This window comes from Stomoxys calcitrans, chromosome 2 (assembly GCF_963082655.1).
Source record: "Stomoxys calcitrans chromosome 2, idStoCalc2.1, whole genome shotgun sequence".
Lineage (NCBI taxonomy): Eukaryota > Metazoa > Arthropoda > Insecta > Diptera > Muscidae > Stomoxys > Stomoxys calcitrans.
Window position 1 is genome coordinate 94,900,358 of NC_081553.1, and position 26,366 is coordinate 94,926,723.

Genomic DNA, 26,366 nt, shown 5'->3' on the forward strand with positions numbered 1-26,366 from the left:
CCTAAATTTCAGCAATATCGGATACTAAATGTGGCTTTTATCGGCTAAATCGGATGATCGGTCTATATGGGGGCTATATCAAGATATAGTCCGATATAGCCCATCTTCGAACCTAACCTGCTTATGGACAAAAAAAGAATCTGTGCAAAGTTTCAGCTCAATATCTCAATTTTTGAAGACTGTAGCGTGATTTCAACAGACGGACAGACACGCGGACATCGTTAAATCGTCTTAGAATTTTATGACGATCCGAAATATATACATTTTCTAGGATCGGAAATTGATATTTCGTTGTATTGCGAACGGAATGACTAAAAGAATATACCCCCTATCGTACGGTGGTGGGTATAAAAATATCCTTATCTCGGAATAGGCACTAACTATTACGAAAAAATTTGATAGCCATCTGCGGTGGTGGCGTCAGACCGTAGCGTGTTGCCCTCCCCTCCTATAGGTGTGGGTGCCTTGGCACCTGTAGACGAGAGTAATGCTTCAAGTGCACAATTAGTCGTCAGCCTTTTTAATGAAGAAAAGACGGATAAACCAGAGGGATGCAGAGTTCGTCCCCAGTCTTTAAATAAAGGTGGTGTTTCTGACTCGGATTTAGACAGCGACGGTGTCGCATCCGAATCGATAGATGAGGGCATCGGGATGACAGCAGAAGTGAGCTATGGCTTTGCTGAGCTCACAAGCAGACCGAGAAAACGATCCAGTGCACGACGAAGGAGACAGAGGATTATGTACCGGCAGCGCATTCGGGCGAAAGTGCAGGATGCTGGAAGGGATAGAACTGACATTACAGGGATAGAACTGGTATTCCCGAAGAGCATAACTGTACTAAAATGCTGAAGAAGAAACAGAGCTCCCCGCTTTCATGTACTCTGGGAAAACCAAGCCAGCCATCTAGCAATGGAGACTCCAGACTGTGTCCTGCGGAGGTGGACAAAGTTGGAACAGGAACGAAAGAAGCACGCACGGCCCCTGAGTCTTCATGGAGGACTGTGACTTCCAAAAGGCCACAGCCATCACGGAAGGGGAAGATGGTCGCTGAGAATGGTAAGGAGCCGCCCTCTTACGGCTGACTCATACAGTCATCAATATCGGCTGTGCATCCGGCAGGATTCCACCAGATCATCGGTTCCAAGTGGAGGATCTGGTTAACGATCGGATTTTCGAACATGTATGTAACTCTGTAGAGGGTCCACCCAACCAATGATGTGCTGCGAGTATAGAGGGGACATCTTTACGCTGCGTTTTGCGTCGGCGGAATGTATTGAAACTGTCAAAGAGCTTGTCAGAGGTATTCACGCTACCTGGGAGGGCGCAAAGTTCGACCTGGTGAGAAAGATGGGTATCCCACAGCTCACAAAGGCGACATAAAGCATGTTGGGGTTCTTGGGCAAGCAAAACCAAGGTTTGGTCGCAGAGAAATGGGAGCTCTTTCACAGGGAGGAGAAGAAGGAAGGAACTCTCCTTGTGGTTAGTATTGATCAAGTCTCCGTGACGAATTCGGCTAAGACTAAAGGCATGGCGCACTATGGCAGCAAAGCTGTCTGTTTCAAGATTGGGAAGACTACGATGGACAGAAATTCTCATTTTGAGATATCAGGCCGTGCAGTGGCAGGTGACTTAACAACGCATTTGACAAAGGACTGCAGATGTGTTTCACAACTCGCTGTTTCAAATTTCATCGAAATCGGGTAATAAATGCGACTTTCATAGGTGCAATAGTCTATATCGGCAGATCGTTCTATATGGCGGCTTTATCCATAATTTTGACTCTATGTACCAAATTTCTGCCAAACCAGGCAAAAATTAAAGTTTCTAGGAACCGAGGAAGGATAATCGAGAGATAGGTTTATATGGGAGCTACATCAGGTTCAAGACCAATTTGGACCGTACTTGGTAGAGTTGTTAAAAGTTGTAACAGAACATCATGGCCAAAATTTTTGGCTTCCAAGGATCCAGCCTTGAAATTGAGTGATCGGTTTATATGGGAGCTATATCAGGTTATAGATCGTTTTCAAACGTACTTGGCATAGTTTTGAAAGTCATAGCAGAACACTACATGCAAAATTTTAGTCAAATCGGACAAAAATTACGGACAGCAGGGGCACAAGATGTTAAATCGGGATATCGGGTTATGTGGGAGCTATGTCAAGGTGTAAACTGATTTCAACCGTACTAGGTACAGTTGTTGGAAGTCGTAACAGAACATTATATGCAAAATTTCAGCCCAAATCGCACAAAACTTGTGGGATTCTAGGAAATCTGGACGTGAAATCGAGAGATCGGTTTATATGGGAGCTATGTCAAGTAGTAAACCAATTTCAACCGTACTCAGCACAGTTATTGGAAGTAGTAACAGAACACTACATGCATAATTTCATCCTAATCGGATAACAATTGCGGATTCTAGGAGCTAAATATGTCAAATCGGGAGATTAGTTCATATGGGAGCAATATCCAAATCTGAACCGATATGACCCATTTCTATCCCCTAGGTAGTATATTGGACAAATGCCCTATAAATGTTTTGATGATACCCCAATCAGGGTGGCAAAAGTACTTCGACAGTTGGTTCAAACGCATGCAAAAATTTACAGATCTTTATTGAAAAACAATAAAGCAATTTTCGATGATTAATATTTGTTTTTGTGTTCTCTAATCCTGAAATACTAAAGCCAACCCTCATACTATCCTCAGAGAAGGCGTTAATCTCCTTCTTATATTACTGTCCTGTTTGTTTTTGCCCTGATTTACTGTCAGAAAAGATGTTCACATTCCACGTCCGCGCGTTAGCACCATACCACTTCACGCATTCCGCAATGCAGGCGAAGATCCAGGCGATATTATGGTCAAGCTGTCTTAGACATATTTCAATACCTAGGTTCTCAATGTAGACCCCCAGACCCACTCTGTCTTTGCTCCATCTGTGTAGCAGGATCTCCCAGATAGCAATACCAGAGTTCCGTCAATCCAAGTACGTGCCGCTGGCAGCAGTGTCTCGCACTCTACCTCAAGTGTCGTCTCAGACATCCGAATGGAAACCTCTTCCATTCCTTCTAGGTTTCCTATTGTCGCCTCGATTATACAGCGATGGTATGGGCTGCTCATATCCTCTATCCATTCTCCATCGCTTTGAGTCTCATAGCCTCAATGACTGCGTCACACTTAATCTGTAAGTCTATGGGTCGGATATCTAGAATAATCTCCAGTCCCCCAGTGGGCGTGGTCCTTATCGTTCCGCCTTTGCCAAGACAACATGTTCTCTGCACCTGTTGTATTATCCCAACGTTGCACTTTATCTGAATCTCCGTTCACCAAACTACTGAGGCGTAAGTAAGTATTGGCTTTACCACGCTCCTGTAGAGCCAGTGGACTATTCTTGGATTTAGGCCCCATTTCGACCCTACGGCCCATCTACATAGTACCCAACATCTGTGAGCCTTCTCGGTATGCGCCTGAATGTGACACTTCCAATTCAGTTTCCTGCCTAAGATCACTCCTAAGTAATTGAGCTTTAAGGATATCGAAATCGTTTTTTTAAGTAAAAGTGGTGCTTTAGATTTTACCACCTTCGTCTTCTCTGAGTAACATTAAGCACCCTGGGTTTAACCTAGACGTATGCCATCTACAACACTTTTTCGGCACTTTGATTCGAATGCTTATCCCTTAGAAGTATTATGACATCGTCTGTGTATCAGATATGTTCAAATCCTACCTCAGTCAGCATCCGTAATAGGTTATTTATGGTGGCTATCCATAGCAGTGGTAACAAAATACCGTCTTGTAGCGTGCCCTGTGCCACTGTCTCCCTTATATATATATTTTTTTCATGTAACCAACACGCAGGGGATGTCCCCTATATATGCAGTGCATTGCGTTGGCAATTAGGAAAGTTAAGTGTTGGAGGGGTGAAAGAGGGAGTAGTGTTTCTTGATATTGGTCTTAAATTTCTGAACGTCAATGTCGATGGGAGAGACATTAGCCGGAAGTCGATTCCACATACGAATGGTTCGGGTGAAAAATGAATTTTCTCGGTAATGCATGGTTCGGTCGATTCCTGGTGAACATCTTCTATTCCTGGTGAACATCCTAACGTCAGGGATAAGAAGACCAATATCCTTGGAACACACGCCATGAAAATAACGATAGAGCAATACAACGCTACCCACATTCTGACAATGTTTAAGGGAAGCAATAGAGTTGGATACCCTACTGTCCCCAATCAACACCATCGCTCTCCGTTGAAGCCGGTCAAGTAGCTCCAAGGATGATTTTGGAGCTCCTTCCCATATATGAGAGTTATATTCCATTCTCGGCCTAATGTAGATAGTATAGATATTGAGAAGATCAGGACAGGTGAAATATTTCTTGCACCGCTTAAGAAAGCCCAAACACTTGAATGCTTCTTTCGACACTTCGAATACGTGTTTTGACCAACGGACATCACATTGTATCTTCATTCCCAGAACATCAAGACCATCTGACTGCTCAATATCTATACCGTCGATAGATATCGACGATTGAAGTCGGTCAGTGAATCGCTTGTGAGACAAGAAACACCACTGCGTCTTCTGTGCGTTAAAGTCTACTCTGTTCATTCTACCCCACTCGGAAATGGCCAACAAATCCTGAGAGAGCGTCTCTTCCATAATGCACCTCCTGTCCACAATTTCTTGAGGACTGGGCCTATGGTCGAATGAATATGAATGACACAGACAACTGTCATCGGCAAATGGGTAGACTTGATTCGAAGTCTGACCCAAAGGATCATCAATGAAAATAAGAAAAAGGGAATGGGGAAAGGGGAAAGGGAAACGACAGAGTCTTGTGGCACACCTACGGTCACTGTATACTCATCTGATGAGAACCCATCTACAACAACTCGTGAAGTACGATCTCTGAGAAAGCTCGATATATATATCGAATGAAATTATTACCGACACCAAAAGCGACAAGCTTTGATAAAAGTGCACCGTGCCAGACCCTATCATATGCCTCCGAGATATCCAGAGCCACTACCTTGCAAATGCAAATTTTGCCCATGAACATTCCACTAAGGAACAGGGGCAAACTTTCCACATATCAATGAGTGCAGTCCGATTCAAGTTTAAGCTCAATGATAAGGGGCCTCCCTTTTATAGCCGAGTCTGAACGGCGTGCCGCAGTGCGACATCTCTTTGGAGAGCAGTTTTACATGGCATAGTACCTCACAAATGTTGCCAGCATTAGGAGGGGAAAACCACCGCTGAAAATTTTTTCTGTTGGTCTCGCCAGGATTCGAACCCAGACGTTCAGCGTCATAGGCGGACATGTTAACCTCTGCGCTACGGTGGCCTCCCACAGAGCCACGACCTAACTCTTACCAAACTGGTGGATAGAGCGACTCAATCGTTCCGTCAAAAATACCATTAGGTCTCCCGTAGAGCGATTTCTGCGGAACCCATACTGTTGGTCGCTAAGAAGACCATTGGACTCTAAGTATCTGACAAGATGATTGTTGACCATACTCTCCATAACCTTGGAGAGCGCGGAGCATATCGCAATTGGCCGGTAATTCGCAGGATTGTTCGCCCCACCTTTCTTGGGGATGGGCTGAACGTTCGCAACCTTCCAACGCGCTGGGAAAACTCCCGCACGGTAAGCATGGTTGAAAAGGTTGCGTAGTGGACAAACAAGCGTCGAAGAATGAATATCTGAGGCATCGAACTAGGTACACTATCAATCACGGGGAGTGGTTGATTGCTTAACGGCAAGGAAGAATTTCCTGCAAACATTTCACCCAGTATATTAGCTTTATCAACTGGGTCAGTGAATACCTGATCATCCTCAACAACAGTTGGGATTGCTGATGGGGTTTTCTTTACTCTTTTTACGAATGACCAAAAGCTCTTGCTTCCTCTCGGAGAAGCAATAACTATGGCTCGAAGAAGCTGTTCGTTAAGAAACTTTTCTCTGGCACACGAAGTTCTTGCCTTTTTGTGCAGCATTTCGGTATTGGCATTTTTGTTCAGAAGCCAAGTCCTAAATGCATCCTCTTTTGATCTGATAGCATCTCTTCATTCCCGGTAAAACCAAATTTTATCTTTTAATTTAACCAATAAATTCTTAGTCGGAATGAACGACTCAATCATTCCTATTAATATTACTTTCTGGACCATTTCGGCTGCAGCATTTACGTCACCGTTTAGAAAACAAAGTTACCAAATAAAATGCTGGAAATATGGTTTATCCAGTCTCTAAGGACCCCATCCACCCGGTGCTGGTCAAAGGATTGGATCAGTGTTTTGGTCCGCAGATTATTAAAAGCCCACTCGATATCAATGCATGCCGTCAATGGGTACATCTTGGCATCGAAGTATTCTTTTTTTATCGTTACACAATATCGTTGAAATTTTGAATAGTAGGTAGTTTTGGTCACCTTCATATTCTTACTCGATTTGGTCTAGACCCTAGACGCCTTTTGAGACCCCAGACGATTTGTATGTTATATTCTTACTCTACTCCCAAAGAACTTTTGTTCGAGCCCTATATTGTTCAGACTATCGATATTGATTTGGAAGGTTGTTGAAGGTGGGATTGCTCTCAGATACTTGACCTCAAATTTGGGCATCATATCACCATTATGGTGACAAAAATATAGTCCTTATCGTATTCTATGCCTCTTGTGGGGGCTGAGCATTGCCCCAGGTTATTGGGCCTCAATCAATATTTTGTACCTCAATTGGCTACAAAAAAAACTATTTTTTTCTTTTATGAACAACTTTTAAACTTTATATAACCTATCCTTTAATTTTTCATGAGCATTTAAAAGCTTTTTGAAAATTGAAATATTTACAGCATTGTATGAAATAAAATCAATATCAATTTTCCGTGAATAGATATAAAGCAACGAATTTTTGCTCTTGATTTATTTAATGCAGTTGTTTTTTTATTGTATGGTCAAATATTTCAGCATTTTCAATTACAAAATTTTCCTGATAAATTTATTAATAAACTGTTTTTTGTATTTTTTCACTTTTTTCTTTCTCTTCCTGGGATTTTTTACAATTTTGCTCTTTTCACCCTGATGCAAAATGGAATTTTCATCCCTATATCTTAAAAATACCTGTACCACATTCATTGTGCGAATATGAATGGATCATGCCAACCCCTAATGCTGCTGGATTCCCAAAATAATCAACCATATTTGTATACAATAACAACAAATGGCAAATGTTAAAAAACACAACTAAATTACATAACCTGTGCACTTGGACACGTAACATCGAATACTTCAAAAACCTGAATGCTATGCTACCCACTACCCAATGACTCAACTATGGCCACTGTCACTCAAAATGCAATGCCTTGCTAATGTCCGTAATTATGACTATCCTCGACCTGAACTCATTGCCTGGCTTGTGTTCATGACGTGATAATGCCCCATGCTGCCGGTGATGTTGATGACTGCGACAACCATAATGAACACTTCTTCTATTTCTTCTTGGTCTACTGACATGGATTGTCACCGAAACCGTACTAAACCAACGAAAATAAAACCCCTCGTTTTGAATGATGTTTATGCATCATTTTTTTTTTTACCATAATGCCATGACTGATGTTCTAATGGTTGCCCATGTACCCCATCACCTAACTACGCCTGTGTTTCGATGTGCCTCTTGTATATTTGGCTCGATATAGGTGGTCAGGATGTTGAAGTGGACCTCTCAACGGAAATAATCAAGCAACACTTTCAGGTAAGTATTGGTCTGGGTTTTGTGGACATTGAATCGTTAGTTGAAGAAATGTCATTCGATGTTCTAAATTGTGCCCTAGATGAAGCAATGGGATGGAGGGTAGACAATTTGACCCCATTTTAAATATTGGAGAGGTTTAAGTTATTGTTTTACAAGTTTTATGTTAACATATGAATGATGGTTGGATGGGTTGGTATGGTAATGAAGAAAACTCTCTTTCAAACCTAGAGAAGTATATTAGAGTCGTATATTTTGTGTGTACAATAAAATAATCTTGAATTGGTAGAAAAAAATATAGAATATGGAAACAAGTCTAGAGATAAATCGGAGGGTGGGGCTTCATGGTCCCATCTCGAGTGTATCAGAACTTAACCTGGGTGTGGAAGAAAGATGAATCTGAGCTACGTTTCAGCTGAGTATCTCTATTGTTAAAGGAATTAGCGTAATTGCTAGGCACCTCGGTAGACGAGTTCCATTCCCACCAGAGACTTTAGATTGTCGCTACTGTGGTATCACAATGGTCACACAATACCCTAACCTAACCTAGCGTAACTGCATTGGAAGAACAAATGGACAGTATTAAAATTTATGTTGATCAACAAGTAAAAAGGCATTAAGTTCGGCCGGGCCGAACTTTGGATACCCACCACTTCGGGTATATATTTACGTCAACCACCTTTCGTCAAAATCCGGTGAAAAATGCATACCTTATGCTCCATAGCAGCTATATCGAAACATGTTCCGATTTGGACCAAATACTAATAAATACAAGTCATTGCTCAGTGTATAACAAAATATTGGTCTTTTAAATAGCTGTATCTAAAAATGAACCGATCTGAACCATATACGACACGGATGTCGAAAAGCCCTACATAAGTCACTGTGTCACATTTCAGTGAAATCGAATAATAAATGCGCCTCTTTATTCGGCCAAGACTTTAAATCGAGATATCGGTCTATATGGCAGCTATATCCAAATCTGGACCGATTTGGGCCAAGTTGCAGAAAAATGTCGCAGAGCCTAACAAAACTCGATGTACCAAATTTCGGCGAAATTTGACAATAAATGCGCCTTTTGTGGGCCCAAAACCTTAAATCGAGACATCGGTCTATATGACATCTATATCCAAATCTGAAACCATCTGAACCAAATTGAAGAAAGATGTCGAAGGGCCTAATACCGGTCAGTCTATATCTCCGGGGTTTTTGGATGGGGCGTTCCCCCTAGGCACTTAATCTAGGGACCCTGTGTCTTCGGTTTGTTACCATTACTTGGAATTTTCCAATACCTATCCCATGATCAGAAGGCCACCGTAGCGCAGAGGTAAGCATGTCGGACTATAAGACTGAACGCCTGGGTTCGAGGCCGGGTAAAAACATCAGAAGATTTTTTCAGCGGTTATTATCCCCACCTAATGCTGGCGACATTTGTTAGGTATATTGCCATGTAAAAACTTCTCCCCAATGAGGTGTCCCACTGCGGCATGTAGTTCGGACTCGGCTATTAAAAGCCGGTCCCTTATCATTGAGCTTAAGATAGGAGATTTAAGACTACCGTCTTTAGACAAGATCACTCTGCACTCACCACAACGGTAGGATGATATAGGAAATGGGGATTTAACTCAAAAATGATTCATTGGATGTACTCTAGGATGGGCCAATTTTTGAGAGCCAAAAAATACTTAATAAGTGGTTATCAAAATCGCAATCTACGACAAATTATTAGAAACCATGGATCTGAAATCAAAAACAAGCTTAAAGGCTTTCAAAGACAAATTTTAGTTTTTGGACAAATCTGACCACCCTAATGTACAACTCCATTGTGATACATATACCTACACTATTAGGTTCGGGGGACAGAGATATTCATGGAAAGTGGAATCTGTGGGTATTCCTCTAGCGACGTGTAAGCTAAGAGTTCAGGATCAGGCCCGAAGAGCAACGACTGAGAAATGGTCACAAAGGGTGAGTTGTGACCGCTTTGCTGTCGCCTCTAGAAGAGAGGTCTCTGTCATTGTATCCGTCATGAGAGGCCACTGTCTCATCGAAAAACATGCTGACAGACTGAAGGTTGCAAGTAATGACTTTTGCAGAAGCTAAGAGAATTACGAGGAAGAGGAGACTATGGGGACTGGCAGGCAGAAGGAATTCCACTTTAGGTTCTCATTTCTTTGAGGACTTGCCTGTTTTAGCAGATGTAAACATTCGCATGTTGTTGGGTTTTTTAAAGCGAGCTGAATGGTTCATCTGTGGGAACTAGAAAGAAATCCTTCTCCTGTTCCTGTGGTATCACAATGGACGAAAGCGTTTAAGTGAGTCTGATGGCAGACTGGCACTTAAACCTAACCCAAACGAAAAAAAACTAAACCTAACACAAGTTAAAGCGTGCTAAGGGCCGGGTACCCACCACCATGGATTCCGCTAAAAATTTTCCCTCATCAGCTGAGTTTTTATTTGAATTATTTTGGTTTCAAGAAGTCATATCGGGGTATCGGAACTTAGGGTGGCCTATATCGTCATATTGACCGATTTGGATAAAACTTGCCGCTGATGTTGTAAGTCCTAAGATAGGTTTGTGGGCCAAATTTCAGCCAAATCAGGTGAAAATTTGGGCTTCTAAGGGCTGAAGAACTCAAATCCCGGCATCGTTTTTTATGGAGGCTATTTCTGTTTATAGACAGATTTGTTTCGAATTTCAGCCAAATCGGATGCGAATTGAGCCTTCTAAGGGCTCAAGGAGTCAAATGGAGGGATCGGTTTATATGGGGCTATATCTGTTTACAGTCCGATTCGTATTATACAAGACCTGGATATTGGAAGACATAACTCAAGTCTTTGTTCCAAGTTTCAGCCAAATCGCATGCAAATTAAGGCTTCTAAAGGCTCAAGAAGTCAAATGGGGGGATCGATTTATATGGAGGCTATAACTCAAGTCTTTATTCCAAATTTTAGCAAAAGAAAATGAAAATTTTGGGCTTTTAGGGGCTCAAGAAGTTAAATCGATGGATCGGTTTATGTGGGCACTATATCCAAATCTGCCATTCGGACTCGGCTTTAAAAAGGAGCCCTCTTATCATTCGAGAAGATGCAAAGACTTGCTTGCGTCGGAATCACAGAAGCGTTGAGATCCACACCGTGGGTAGTGACAATGATGGATATGAAACGTTTTGAGTTCTATATTCGGAACTTCGCCGCTGAAGGAGCTCGGCTTGTCAATGGAGGACGAATATGGCCACAGTTTCATTATAAATACTATATGTGAGGAGTATAAACTAAGCATGATCTCAGACTTACTCCCACCGAGACCGATTCGACAGAAGATTCTCAGAATTCCCAGAAGCAAGGATGAAACGGAGTATACTGTGTTTGAGCAGGATAAGACCTAGGTCTTTGACCATGGCTGCAGGATGAAGCCAAATAGGACATTGGGTGTCTATTCTGAAACACACGATAATGATATGGTTCTGAGGCTGCCATACGAGTGTATGGTCTTTCAGGCAAAAGTCTTTTAAATCTTAGGAAAGAGTTAACGCCTTCGGAACTCAGGAAAGTGTGGCGGCGCTCGAGACCGTGGATTCGAATGAAGAGGCGTGAACTTCGGGTTTACGAAAGCTCTGACTTGGGATTGCGGACACAATGGTATTTCAGGAAATGCGAGAGCGGAGGAATATGCCAGTGAGAGAGGTTTATGACAGCTCTGACTTGGGTTCGACTTGGGACACAATGGTATTCCCGGAAATGAGAGAGCGGACGAATATGGCAGGTAGTGCTTTTCCACGGCGAGAGTGAACCGGTCATCGGTCATCGGTCCTCGGTCTTGCGTACATTCCATTTGTCGAACTAAACAAATTTTAGGAAATTGGGGGGGGGGGGGGGGGGGATCCGCCAGATCCCCCGGTCCATGGCAAGGATTTCGCCCTACTTCGCAGCAGTCTGTTTTTCAATAAATCACTTGTTGCAATACCATATAATAAGTCTAAATCTATAGCCTAATATAGCCACCATAGCGCAGAAGTTACTATGTCCGACTATGACCCAGGCGTTCAGGGTTCGAATCCTGGCGAGAACATCAGAAAAAATGTCACTGGTGGTTATCCCCTCCTAATGCTGCGGCATTTGTAACAAACTATGCCATGCATTAAAAACTTCTTCCCAAAGAGGTGTTGCACTATGGCACGCCGTTCGGTATGTTTATGGGCCAATGTTCAATTTGCATTTGAAATATAGCTCCCATATGTATTGATTTAGCAATTTGAGCATCTACAGGAGGTTATTCCTAAGCATGGGTATTGCTTTTCCTAACCTCTCATTATCTTTTTTATACCCAACGTAGTATGGGTGTATACTAATTTCGTCATTCCGTTTGTAACACCTCAAAATATTCGTCTAAAACCCCGTAGAGTACATACATTTTTGATGGTCCTAATATTTCAAGACGATCGAGCCATGTTCGTTCGTCTGTCAAAAGCACAAATATTTGCTATTAGTGTAGGTCAGTTGGGATTGTAAATGGGTCATATCGGTCCATGTTTGGATATAGCTCTCATATAAACCGATTATACTTCTTGCGCATATAGAGGGCGCAGTACACCAATTTGGCTGAAATTTTGCGTAATGACTTCTGCTATGACCTCTAACATAGGTGCTAAGTATTGCCTGTAGTGGTCTAAAATCTGATATAGCTCCTATATAAACCGGTCTTCGGATTGCACTTCTTTAGCCTCTAGAGGGCGCAGTCATAATCTGATTTGGCTGATATTTTGGTTCGTGCCAATATGGTACGGTCCATAATTTTACATCTTGAGCCCCTCTAAGACGCAATTCTTATGCGATTCGGATTATAAGGACTTCTGCTATGATCTCTAACACCCACATCGGTCCATCCAATATACAAATCGCTCCATAACTTTATACAGCTCTCACAGCAGTGCAATGCTTATCTATTATCCTTTTTTGCATTTAAGCAGATACTGGGCATGGAACTTGACAAACACGATCCAATATGGAGGGAATATAAGCTTTGGCCAAACCGAACTTGATACGAACAAAAATTCAAAATTCACAAAAAAGCATTGGAATTTAACTTTAATAGGCTTTCACAATATCAAAAAAATTCCTTCTAGAATTGCAATTTTGAACTTTGAGCCAATTGTTGGCGATTCTGGACCTATAGGTGTTAGCTTCTCAAACTATTATAGATTTCAAGAAATCTTCGATTGCTAGTTTTGATACTGGAATTTGCTTCTTAAAGCTTCTTCTATGGCACAATGACGACAAGCAGCAGGTTGAGCAAGAGAATCCCCCTTCTTGTTAGGTTTTATACATTTAAGAGTACAACCCTACTGTGTTTTATCTCAGCTGATTGAGCTCATTCATTTAAAAACTCTTTTTGTAATTTCTGTTTTTCATTTCAACATTCTTCGTTTTTGGCTCTTTGTGGGCTTTGTGATGTCCTTTTTTTGCTAAATGCCGCAAACCAACTTTATATTCTCCAAAAACAAAACGACTACAACCCAACAAACTGTGACGATGTGCTTCAATACGGTTGACAACAACCTTCCTGGCTGGCTTTGTATGGCTTTATTGTGTGTGTTTGCCATTCATCGTGTGTGATTGGGTCTCATTAGAGTACCTGTCATACAGCATTGGATACATGCCGTGATGATCCGTCCTGTGCTTCGTCGCTGCAACCAATGCTGCAGCATTGTGAGATGCATCGTTGTAATCGTAATGCATGCATGACTTCATTGCAGGCATTTTACAAAGGGCCGCACGAGGACTTAAATTTAGATGTGGCCTTTTGTCTATGCAAGTAAGTTCTTCCATTACTGTTGTTATTGCCGCTGCTCTTGTGTTATCTTCCAAATAAAGGCATGAAAGAGAACTTGGATAAAAAAAAACCCCCTAAACCAAGCACACACTCACCACTTAAGCGGGAGAGGGATCGAATGAGTGCCTTTGATTTAGCTTTGACTGCAGTAATACAAAGCCTTAACCCCTGGGACAGGTGGACAAATGAAAATCTCTGGGTTATCTGTGGCGAGTGCGTGTGTGAGTGTGTGTGTGTGTGTGGGTGGCGAGCGAAAGAGTTTTTCTCTCTTTCGACCTAAAATTGTTTTTGCGGCTTCCTTTCAGTGCGTTTGGTTGGAAGATGTGTATCAGCATGTGTTCTAATATCTTTGCCTCTTTGTGCTCTGAGTGTGTTGTACTCATGTGCGTGTGTGTGTGTTTGTGCGTTTTTTTTTCACAGGAAAACATCAAATCGTCATGACAGTTGTATGATTGCTCAGGAAAAACTACATCCGGTTTGTGCACAAAGACCACCCGACAATAGCAATCAACAAAGCTATACGCCACCGCCATCGTGTAATGCTGTGGCCGAGGCATGCAAAGAGGATCGTGAGTGCCGGTAAGTACATTCAATAAAGAGTACATCACTAAATTTCCTGCAATTATGAGGAAACTGAATGTGGCCGTTTTCTTTGGCAAAACATAAATTGAATTTCCGATTTAGGTATTTTTAAGGAATTTCAAATCAAAGCTCATTAATGAGCTCCTACATTCTAATCGTTATACCCGTTGCTATAACTATTGGACACAGACAAGTGAAATCCTGTGTGCAAATAAATGTGTTATTGTTGTTATAGCAGTATGTTGTGTTCTATCTTTCGTCTGTTTGATTCTGTTGAGTGTCCACATGCAGGAATTCTGCGACTAAGATGGGGTGCGTCCAGAGATGTCTGGGTCTGAGGCGAGTAGGTTTGGATGGGTTCCTGGTCACAATCGGGGGATACATCCTGCACGTTGCCATCAATCCTTGCCCAATAGGAATTGAGGCGGCTGCTTCTGCCGGATCTGGTTTGCCGGGGGGAGGTCAATTTCTTCAGGTGCAACTGGAGGCGGTCGTTCTCCAAGGACCACATTCACAGGGTGGCTATTCGCAGCATCTGCTACCATGTCTGCATGAATGTTCTCTAAACCACTTGATTTAGAGGTTTTCTCTTGTAGCGCTGGACCTCACGCTCTAGATCATGTAGATCTACCTTAAGGCTTCTGGGCGGTGAATACCTATCCATAAGATGATGATTTGGATGGTCTCTGCGATAACAGCCCAAAAGGTATTGCTTGGACAGCATGTAGTTATGTCTTCACACTGGTAGGATCTTTGTCTCCTGGTGGAGGTGGTCCACATGAGAACTGAGGAGACAGCCTGTCACAATTTGGAGGGCGGCATTCTGACAGATCTGAATATTATTCCACTGCATGTTACAAAGTTGACGAGACCACACTGGCGCTGCATTACTTACCACAGACCGGCCAATTGCTTTGTACGTTGTCAACAAGGTTTCTTTGTGAGCACCACAAGTGCTGCCGGCAAGTGACTTGAGGACCATGTTTCTAATTTTGACTTTATCGCTAATTGCTTTGGCTTGTGAAGAGAATTTTTTAGAGCTGTCAAATGTGACACCAATTATTTTGGGAAACTTGATGGTCGGAATTGTCACTCCGTCTACTATCACTTTCAGCTCCCTACTCACCTCATGCGTGTATGTAGTGAACAATGTGGCTGAAGATTTGGTGGCAGATATCTTCAAATTTCTTGCAGCGAAATAAGAGGTAGATGTCATCAATGGATGGGGGACTGATGCCATGATCGTACAAATTTCTATGCCGTCTGGAGGGGGTGGAATGAAGGATAGGTAGAGGTTAAACAATGCCAGAGATATCACTCCGACTTGAGGAACTCCCTGTTTCATTCTACGGTATTTCGATTTCTTATTTCTTCTGGCAACTACACAGATAATTCGCGACCCTGCGTTAAGGCCTGGCTGGTGGGACGTATTGGCGTTATCCCCAAAGAGTTTGGCATGGATGACCTGTCGAATCCCTTCGATAGGTCCAGTGCCACGAGAACCGTCCTATCACATGGCCTGGGCTGATTGAAGCCACGGCAAATATATGCTGTGAAGGCATGCAGAGCAGTTGTTGCGATATGCAGTCTTCTCCAACGAGGCTCGAGAGTAGTAGTCACTCTATCGTCTTGGCTATTGGTGAGGGTAGGGAGATCGGTCTGTATGACTGCCCCTTACTCGGATCCTTTCAGGGTACTAGAAAAGCGTTCAAGGTAGATTGAAGACAGTAGTAAGGTACTCGACTCCAAGTTGATCCAGATTCGTCAGCATCAGTGTAGAGATCCCGTGGGAGTCCAACGCCTTAGATGACTTGGCGCCACGGATAGGTAGGTTAGGTTAGGTTTAAATGGCAGTCTGCCATCAGACTCACTTAGACGTTTTCGTCCACTGTGATACCAAAGGACCAGAAGAAGGAAGATGTCTTCTAGTTTCTTCGTCCGAACCATCCAGATCGCTTTAAAAAGCCCAATAACTTGCGAATGTTCACATCCGCTAAATCTTACATGTTCTAATAGAAATGAGAACCTAATGTGAAACTCCTTCTGACTGCTAGTGCGGGACACATACACAGAAGGTGTTCTATAGTCTCTTCTTCTTCAATGTCCTCACAGCTTTTGCAAAAGTCGTTGCTGGCAACCTTCAGTCTGTCAGCATGTTTTCCGATTAGACAGTGACCTATCATGGCGGACACAATGATTAAGACGTCTGTTCTAGCCAATGACAGCTAAGCAGTCTAGATTTGGCCACATAGTTTTGAATGCTCACAGTCTCCTCTTTGTGACCATCTATCACTCGTTGTCCTTCGGGCTTGAAAACTTAGCTAACATGTCGATAGAGGCATACCCACAGACTGCAGTATCCCTGGAATGGGTAGGGTAGCTCCTAGTCTCGCAAGCTCATCCGCTTTACAATTCCCTGGGAAATCTATGTGGCTCGGCATCCAAAACATGTGAATTTTGAACTGTTCAGTCATCTCGTTGAGAGAATTGCGACAGTCGAGAGAGGTTTTTATGTTCAGAAATACGTTCTCCAGGGATTTATTGGCTGCCTAGCAGTCTGAGAAGATATTTATGCCAATCGTCATAATGACATTATATCTTAACTATTCCTCCACTTTCTTAATTGTAAGGATATCCGCTTGATACACACTGCAGTTGTCGGGTAACATTTTCGATATGACCAGTTCTAGATCTTTGTTCGGACAAACGGACGGACGGACAGACAGACAGACGGACAGACAGACAGACGGACAGACGGACGGACGGACAGACAGACGGACGGACAGACGGACAGACAGACAGACAGACAGACAGACAGACAGACAGATGGACGGACAGACAGACAGATGGACGGACAGACGGACGGACGGACGGACAGACGGGCGGACAGACGGGCGGACAGACGGACGAACGGACCGACGGACGAACGGACAGACGGACGGACAGACAGGCGGACGGCCATAGCTAGATCGACATAAAATGTGACGACGATCAAGAATATATGGCATCTAAAGATTTAACACAAATGGCAATAGGCACTACATCTTTTCCCCCCTCCAATTCCTAATTTCCTCTCGCCAAAGCAATGCACTGCATTCATAGGGGACATCCCCTGCGTGTTGGCTGACAGAAAAAATAAAGGGTGATTTTTTTGAGGTTAGGATTTTCATGCATTAGTATTTGACAGATCACGTGGGATTTCAGACATGGTGTCAAAGAGAAAGATGCTCAGTATGCTTTAACATTTCATCATGAATAGACTTACTAACGAGCAACGCTTGCAAATCATTGAATTTTATTACCAAAATCAGTGTTCGGTTCGAAATGTGTTCATTCACCGTAACGTTGCGTCCAACAGCATCTTTGAAAAAATACGGTCCAATGATTCCACCAGCGTACAAACCACACCAAACAGTGCATTTTTCGGGATGCATGGGCAGTTCTTGAACGGCTTCTGGTTGCTCTTCACTCCAAATGCGGCAATTTTGCTTATTTACGTAGCCATTCAACCAGAAATGAGCCTCATCGCTGAACAAAATTTGTCGATTCACTGAAAATGATTTCACTGAAAATGATTCACTGAAAATGATTCACTGAAAATGATTTGCAAGCGTTGCTCGTTAGTAAGTCTATTACATGGCGGTCGCTGTAAGTAAGAGTTTAAAAATTTAAAAGCCACCGTAGCGCAGAGGTTAGCTTGTCCGCCTATGACACTGAACGCCTAGGTACGAATCCTTGCGAGACCATTAGAAAAAAATTTCAGCGGTGGTTTTTCCCTCCTAATGCTGGCAATATTTGTGAGGTACTGTGCCATGTAAAACTTCTCTCCAAAGAAGTGTCGCACTGCGGCACGCCGTTCGGAATCGGCTATAAAAAGGAGGCCCCTTATCATTGAGCTTAAAACTTGAATCGGACTGCACTCATTGATATGTAAGAAGTTTGCCCCTGTTCCTAAGTGGAATGTTCAAGAGCAAAATTTGCATTCGTTTAAAAATTACACAATTATTTTCAGAATTTTTCGTATTGTGACATAATTTATAGGAAAACGATGAATTATTTTATATTCTCCAAAAAGATCCGCCATCCAGCCGAGGAACAACTATTCAATATAATACGGTCTCCTTTATCAAACTCAAACTAACTGCACTTATTTATATTGGTTATGTTGTTATTTCTAGGCAAATGCCATAGTATTGTAAACACATTTAAGTTTTCTTCAACTTGGCTGAAAGATGTATTTAACATCATCATCTCAGAGTCAATGTGGTGTAAGGTTTCTTTTGTGAAAACTTTTTTTTTTATATATTGTCATTTAAATTAAAATCACATTGTATGCTTCAAACCCTTGGCATCTTTGAGAGAACGTGTTGCAAATATCTGATTAGCCTTCCTTCCCCAATCTGCGGGCGAAAAGCACCACGAAAAATTAGTAATTTTGTTGCATTCGCTGTTGCATCAATGGCCTTAAAAAGGTCCTCACTCTCATAAAATACGAATTGAAATGCCAGACATGCTTTGGCTTTTGCGCGACAAACGCCCATCCGCTCTCCGCCAACTGCAGTAACAACAAGCTTTTGGTGTTTACAACTTCCTATGGCAAAGGACCTTACAAAGGGTTAGCTGCCTTTGCATGATGCTGCAGAGACAGTCTTCGTTGCGCTGAGCTGTGCTGAGTTGAGTTAAATGTTTACCCTTGTTTACGGCATTATTGTGTCATTATGTATTTAACTGAACTAAGCTGAACTAAACGACCACAAAGTACGTGGCTGTGAAATTAATTGCCTTTTAAGTGAATCGCACTTGCAGAAGTTTCCCTTCACTGCAAGTAAACAACAGAGTTATTCTAATGATGGGTCCCCCATCCAAACACCTTGTATGTAAAGACATCCTTGCACTTGTTCTCCAAACACTCGACATTAAATCATATTTAATTTGTCTCATACTCATCCCTACCTCCTTGGCGGATCGTTGCTCATGTCATATAAAGACATAATTTATCATATGGGACGATTTTAACTGCATGCGAATAATCGTAGCTTGCGTGTGGTAATTTTAAAAGGATTTTAATTCAATTATGTGGTAAAAAACCAATTCGATTTAGTGGTTACTAAACAAATATATATACATAGCACAACTAGGCTTATGTTTTGCCACATATATTAGATTTTTGAAAGAAAAAAATTAAATGACATAACAATTTAAAATTTATGTTTTTGTTTAATTGGTCAAATAACTAAAAATAACTCAAAAATGGAACTAAAAGAAGAAAAAAGACAGAAGTCCGAATCTAATACGCCCTTCACCATAGATCGCATGTGACAAGTTTTTTGAATAAGTTTTTTTAAATAAGGAGATCGATTATAACAAGAGCACGTCAAAAGGCCTTTAGTTAGGCCGGGCCGAACTTTGCATACCCACCACTTCGGGTGTATATGAAAACCCCCTTTCGGGACAATCAGGTGAAAAGTGGATAGTTTTTAGCACCCACATTCAACACGGATATTGAGTGGGCTAATAAATATAAGTCACTGTTGAATTTTGTACTTCAAATTCCAAAAAAATCGGGTAATAAACAAAGCTATTATGAGCGTCAGACCCTTAATCGACACATCGGTCTATATGACAGCTATATCTAAATATTGTCCGATCTGAACCATATTTAAGTCCTATGTTAGGAGGCGTAAAACTTCTCAAGGTTTCAAATTTCAGTGAAATCGGTTAAAAAATAAAGCTTTTATGGGCTTTAGACCCTTTATCTGGAGATCGGTCTATATGGCAGCTATACCTTAATATGGTCCGATGTGATCCATATTTAGGTCAGATAACATGAGGCTTACGATAACCCTCTGATTCAAATTTCAGCGAAATCGGTTAAAAAATGAAGCTTTTATGGGCTTCAAACCCTTAATCGGGAGATCGGTCTATATGGCAGCTATACCTAAATATAGCCCGATCTGAACCATATTCAGGTCCTATATTCGGGGGCGTAAAACTACTCAATGTTTAAAATTTCAGTGAAATCGGTTGAAAAATAAAGCTTTTATGGGCTTTAGACCCTTTATCTGGAGATCGGTCTATATGACAGCTATACCTAAATATAGTCCGATTTTATCCATTTTTAGGTCAGATATCAGAAGGCTTAAGATAACCCTCTGATTCACATTTCAGTGAAATCAGGTAATAAATAGAGCTTTTATGGGCTTTAGACCCTTTATCGGGAGATCGGTCTATATGGCAGCTATACCTAACTATAGTCCGATTTTATCCATATTTGGGTCCGATATCAGGAGGCTTAAAATAACCATCCGTTTCAAATTTCAGCGAAAACGGTTAAAAACTAAAGCTTTTATGGGCTTCAGACCCTTAATCGGGAGATCAGTCTATATGGCAGCTATATCTAAATATAGTCCGATCTGAACCATATTTAGGTCAGATATCGGGAGGCTTAAAATAACTCACTGTTGCAAATTTCAGCGAAATCGGGTAATAAATAAAGCTTTTATGGTCTTCAGACCCTTTATCGGGAGATCGGTCTGTATGGCAGGTATATCTAAATATAGCCCGATCTAAACCATACTCAGGTCCTATGTTAGGAGGCGTAAAACTACTCAATGATTCAAATTTCAGCGAAATCGGATAAAAATTAAAGCTTTTATGGGCTTTAGACCCTTTATCTGGAGATCGGTCTATATGACAGCTATATCTAAATATAGTCCCATGTGATCCATATTTAGGTCAGATATCAGGAGGCTTTTGATAATCCTCTGTTTCAAATTTCAGCGAAATCGGGTAATAAATAAAGCTTTTTTTGGGCGTCAGACCCTTTATCTGGAGATCGGTCTATATGGTAGCTATACCTAAACATAGTCCGATGTGATCCATATTTAGGTCAGATATCAGGAGGCTTAAGATAACCCTCTGTTTCAAATTTCAGTGAAATCGGGTAATAAATAGAGCTTTTATGGGCTTTAGACCCTTTATCTGGAGATCGGTCTATATGGCAGCTATATCTAAATATGGTCCGATGTGATCCATATTTCGGTCAGATATCAGGAGGCTTAAGATAATCCTCTGTTTCAAATTTCAGTGAAATCGGGTAATAAATAAAGCTTTTATGGGCGTCAGACCCTTTATCTGGAGATCGGTCTATATGGTAGCTATACCTAAACATAGTCCGATGTGATCCATATTTAGGTCAGATATCAGGAGGCTTAAGATAACCCTCTGTTTCAAATTTCAGTGAAATCGGGTAATAAATAGAGCTTTTATGGGCTTTAGACCCTTTATCTGGAGATCGGTCTATATGACAGCTATACCTAAATATAGTCCCATGTGATCCATATTTAGGTCAGCTATAAGGAGGCTTTTGGTAATCTTCTGTTTCAAATTTCAGCGAAATCGGAATAAATAAAGCTTTTTTTGGGCGTCAGACCCTTTATCTGGAGATCGGTCTATATGGCAGCTATACCTAAACATAGTCCGATGTGATCCATATTTAGGTCAGATATCAGGAGGCTTAAGATAACCCTCTGTTTCAAATTTCAGTGAAATCGGGTAATAAATAGAGCTTTTATGGGCTTTAGACCCTTTATCTGGAGATCGGTCTATATGGCAGCTATATCTAAATATGGTCCGATGTGATCCATATTTCGGTCAGATATCAGGAGGCTTAAGATAATCCTCTGTTTCAAATTTCAGTGAAATCGGGTAATAAATAAAGCTTTTATGGGCTTCAGACCCTCAATCGAAAGATCGGACTATATGGCAGCTATATCTAAATATAGCCCGATCTGAACTATATTTGGGTCGTACGTTAGGAGGTCCAAAACTACTCACTGTTTCATAATTCGGCCAAATCGGTTAAAAAATAAAGCTTTTATGGGCTGCAGACCCTTTATCGGAAAATCGGCCTATATAGCAGCTATATCCAAACATGGTCCGATTTGGCCCGCTCAAGAACTTAACCAGCGTGCACCAAAAAAACGTATCTGTGTCAAATTTTAACTCAATACCTTAATTTTTGAAGTTTATAGAGTGATTACAACTGACGGCCGGATTGACGAATAGACGAACAGACACACGGACATCGTTTAATCGTCGTAGAATTATACTACGAACCGAAATATATAAATTTTGTAGGGTAGGAAATTGATATTTCAATGTGTTGCAAACGGAATGACTAAATGAATATACCGCCTATCCTACAGTGGTGGGTATAAAAAGGAGAGAAGAGAGGAAAAGCTGAAGCATCCGCCCCCTTCCGATATCAAAGAAGTAAAAAGGCGTTAAGTTTAGCCTTGCCGAACTTCGGATGCCCACCACCTCGGGTATGGTGAAAAAAGCATTACTTTTGCACCCATTGCAGCTATATCGAAATATGGTCCGATTTGGATCAAATTCGGCACGGAAATTGAGTGGTCTTATAAGTACAAGTCAATGTTCAATTTTGTAGAACAAAAAATATTGTTTGTTTTTGGTAGCTATATCCAATTATAGACCGATCTGAGCCATATACGTCATCCAAATGCAAACTTCTCACATATTAATGAGTGCAGTCCGATTCAATTTGAACCTCAATGATAAGGAGCCTCCTTTTTATGACGAGTCTGAACGCCGTGCAGCAGTGCGACACCTCTTTGGGGAGAAGTTTTACATTGCAAAGTAGCTCACAAATGTTGCCAGCATTAGGAGGGGAAACCACCGCTGATAATTATTTTCTGATAGTCTCGCCAAGATTCGAACCCTTGCGTTCAGCGTCATAGGCGGACATGCTAACCTTTGCGCTACGGTGGCCTCCATAAAAAACATGGATGTCGAAAAGCCTTACATAAATCACTGTGTCATATTTTAGCGAAATCGTTTTTTATGGGACCAAGACCTTAAGTCGAGAGATCGGTCTATATGGCAACTGTATCAAAATCTGAACCGATCTGAGCCAAATTGAAGAGCTATGGCGAAGGGTCTAACACAACTCACTGTCCCGAATTTCGGCGAAATCGGACAATAAATCCGCCTTTTATGGGCCCAAGACCTTGAATCGAAAGATCGATCTATATGGCAAAATCTGACCCGACCTGGGTCAAATAGATGAGGGATATCGAAGGGCCTAACACAATTCACTGTCCCAAATTTAGGCGAAATCGGAGAAAAAGTGCGCCTTTTAAAGGCCCAAGACCTTAAATCGCGAGATCGGCCTATATGGCAGCTATATCCAAATCTGGAACGATCTGGGCCAAATTGCAGAAAGATATCAAAGGGCCTAACACAACCTACTGTCCCAAATTTTGGCGACATCTGAAAATGAATGCGCCTTTTAACGGCCCAAGACCTTAAATCGGGAGGTCGGTCTATATTGCAGCTATATCCAAATCTGGAACGATCTGGGCCAAATTGCAGAAAGATGTCAAAGGGCCTAACACAACCCACTGTCCCAAATTTTGGCGACATCTGAAAATGAATGCGCCTTTTATGGGCATAACACCTTAAATCGAGAGATCGGTCTATATGGCAGCTCTATCCAAATCTGGAACGATCTGGGCCAAATTGCAGAAAGATGTCGAGGAGCCTAACATAACTCACTATCCCAAATTTCAGCAAAATCGGTTAATAAATGTGGCTTTTATGGGCGTAAGGCCTTAAATGGGTCTATATGACAGCTATATCCAAATCTGGAACGATCCGATCAGTATGGATGTTGAGGAGAGGCCGCTTTGCAAAATATCAGGGAAAATTTTGAAAATTTGTTCTTTGAACGTTAGTCAAGAAAAATCGTACCCAATATTTGGAATCTGGCTTTGGTTGGAATATGCAGCAATTGAAACCTCAACCTCACATCAATCTTTGATAATTAAATTTTGTATGTCATCAGACACCATTAACACCACAATTATGAAAATATTTCTTTTACATAAATTTGAAATGACAAAATCTCCTACGCTTGGCAGAGGCAAAATTTGACCAAGTAAGCTGACCGCTATAACCTCAAAGTAAGCAAATGTCATTATTATCATCAATCAAATTTAATTTAATGTGAAAACAGCATGTTAACCGCATGATCTGTGGTAAAATGTGAATGAGCGGCTGGCTTTGAAAATCTTGGCTGTAATCATTAAGATTACGACACAAAAGAAATATTTAGAATGTTGACAAATATTTTGCAGGAAAAAGATAAAATTCACAATTATCCTCAATGCCTTAATGGTCTTTAAGTTCTACCTTGGTTTATGACATTCTCATAGTTTTGCTAATTTTTTTTTTTTTTTGTTTCCTATCTTTGTGGCAAATTTCCAGTATTCACTTGTCATGTGTCCTTTAAATAGCCCTTAGATAAGTTTTACGCAAAGGCGATAAAAATAAATAACAATTACCAAATCCTTTATGTAGCAGAAAGTGCAAAAGAAAGACTTAGAGTTTAATCCTGGACAAGGATTGCATGCAAATCGAATGCAAAAACTGCAGACAAGCCCTTTTAAAAATTATGACATGAAAGGCTGCCAGACATATAAGGATTATAGTCCTACACACACACACAAACACACACACACTAACATGGGAGACCAACTTGTGGTTTGTTCAACACCTCATATGAGAATATCCTGAATCATGTTAGGCTTGTAGTCTTTTACAACAAATACACACACAGACACACACACACACTTGGACAGCCATTTAGTGTTGCACACTGCTTTGGCCTGTGTTAGACCAAACACAAAAAAGAGGACTAAATGCTAATAGAGTTGGCAAAATGTTTACATGACTTTTAAACTGAAAGTTTGCCAAGTGAGACAGTTTGTGCCCCTTGCACACCTTTTGACAAATTTCTGGCTTTTAATGTTTTAGTCAGCTGTAAAAGGAAAGCAAAACTTTGCCATATCAAAGAGTTTGACAAAGCCAAGTCAGTGATGGTCAAAAGTCACAAAAGTTAAGTTTAATTTATTACATTCACACTTTATTAAGGGCATGTCAGAGGAGAATATTCATATTTTAGTCCATGGAACATTCAAAGATTTAATGAGTCTTGAAGCCTCCATCACCGAAAGGTGGGAGGCTTCAAGAAAGTTAACTCATCGAAATAATGATCTGAGACCCAACAAAGTGTCAATATTTTTGATTGTCTTGATATTCGAAGTCCATTTAGTCATGTGCGTCTGCCTATCCATCTGTTCGTCAGTTGACATTTTGCCCAAATACTTCTCTTTAGTGCACGACGGTTGGGATTGTAAATGGGCCAAATTGGTCCATGTTTTGACATAGCTGCCATATGAGCCGATCTGCCGATTAAAATTCTTGAGTCTTTAGAGGTTGGAATTTTCATACAATTGCATTCAGATTTGGCTCGGGCATCTTTTCTTTTTCCCTATAGACAAAGTCTAAAGAAGTTGAAATTGATTGGCTCAGATTTGGATAAATGCAAATTTTGCCCATTAACATTTCACTAAGGAACAGGGGCAAACTTCTCACCTATTAATGAGTTCAGTCCGATTCAAGTTTTTAAGCTCAATGATAAGGGGCTTCCTTTTTATAGCCGAGTCCGAACGGCGTGTTGCAGTGCGACACCTCATTGGAGAGAAGTTTTACATGGCATATTACCTCACAAATGTTGCCAGCATTAGGAGGGGAAAGCCACTGCTGAAAATTTTTTCTAATGGTCTCGCCAGGATTCGAACCCAGGCGGTCAGCGGCATAGGCGACATATATCAGGTTATGGACCGATTTGAACCATACTAGGCACAGTTGCTGGATATCCTAACAAAATACGTCATGCAAAAGTTTACTCCAATCGGATAAGAATTGCGCATTCTAGAGGCTCAAGAAATCAAGACCCAAGATCGGTTTATATGACAGCTATATCAGATTATCAACCGATTTGATCCATACTTGGCACAGTTATTGGACATCATAACAAAACACGTCGTGCAAAATTTCATTTCAATCGGATAATAATTGCGCACTCTAGAGGCTCAAGAAGTCATGACCCAAGATCGGTTTATATGGCAGCTATGGACCCATTTACAATACCAGACGGACGGATGGACAGACGGACGGACGGACATGGCTAGATCGACATAAAATGTCGCGACGATCAAGAATATATATACTTTATGGGGTCTCAGACGAATATTTCGAGTAGTTACAAACAGAATGGCGAAATTAGTATACCCCCATCCTATGGTGGAGGGTATAATAAATATATATCCGTATCTCGGAAT

At 41.3% G+C, this 26,366-nt stretch overlaps 1 protein-coding gene across 5 annotated transcripts in view; it reads left to right on the top strand.

Annotated features, from left to right (window-relative positions):
* The window catches only part of LOC106086820 (uncharacterized), a 739,645-nt gene that overhangs the window by 662,517 nt on the left and 50,762 nt on the right, over positions 1-26,366 (top strand). For all 5 annotated transcript variants that reach the window (XM_059363919.1, XM_059363920.1, XM_059363921.1 and 2 more), the window contains 3 exons: positions 7,690-7,745; positions 13,373-13,557; positions 13,996-14,154. In XM_059363919.1, the coding sequence (XP_059219902.1) occupies positions 7,690-7,745; positions 13,373-13,557; positions 13,996-14,154 (400 nt within the window). The remainder of the gene's footprint in view (positions 1-7,689; positions 7,746-13,372; positions 13,558-13,995; positions 14,155-26,366) is intronic.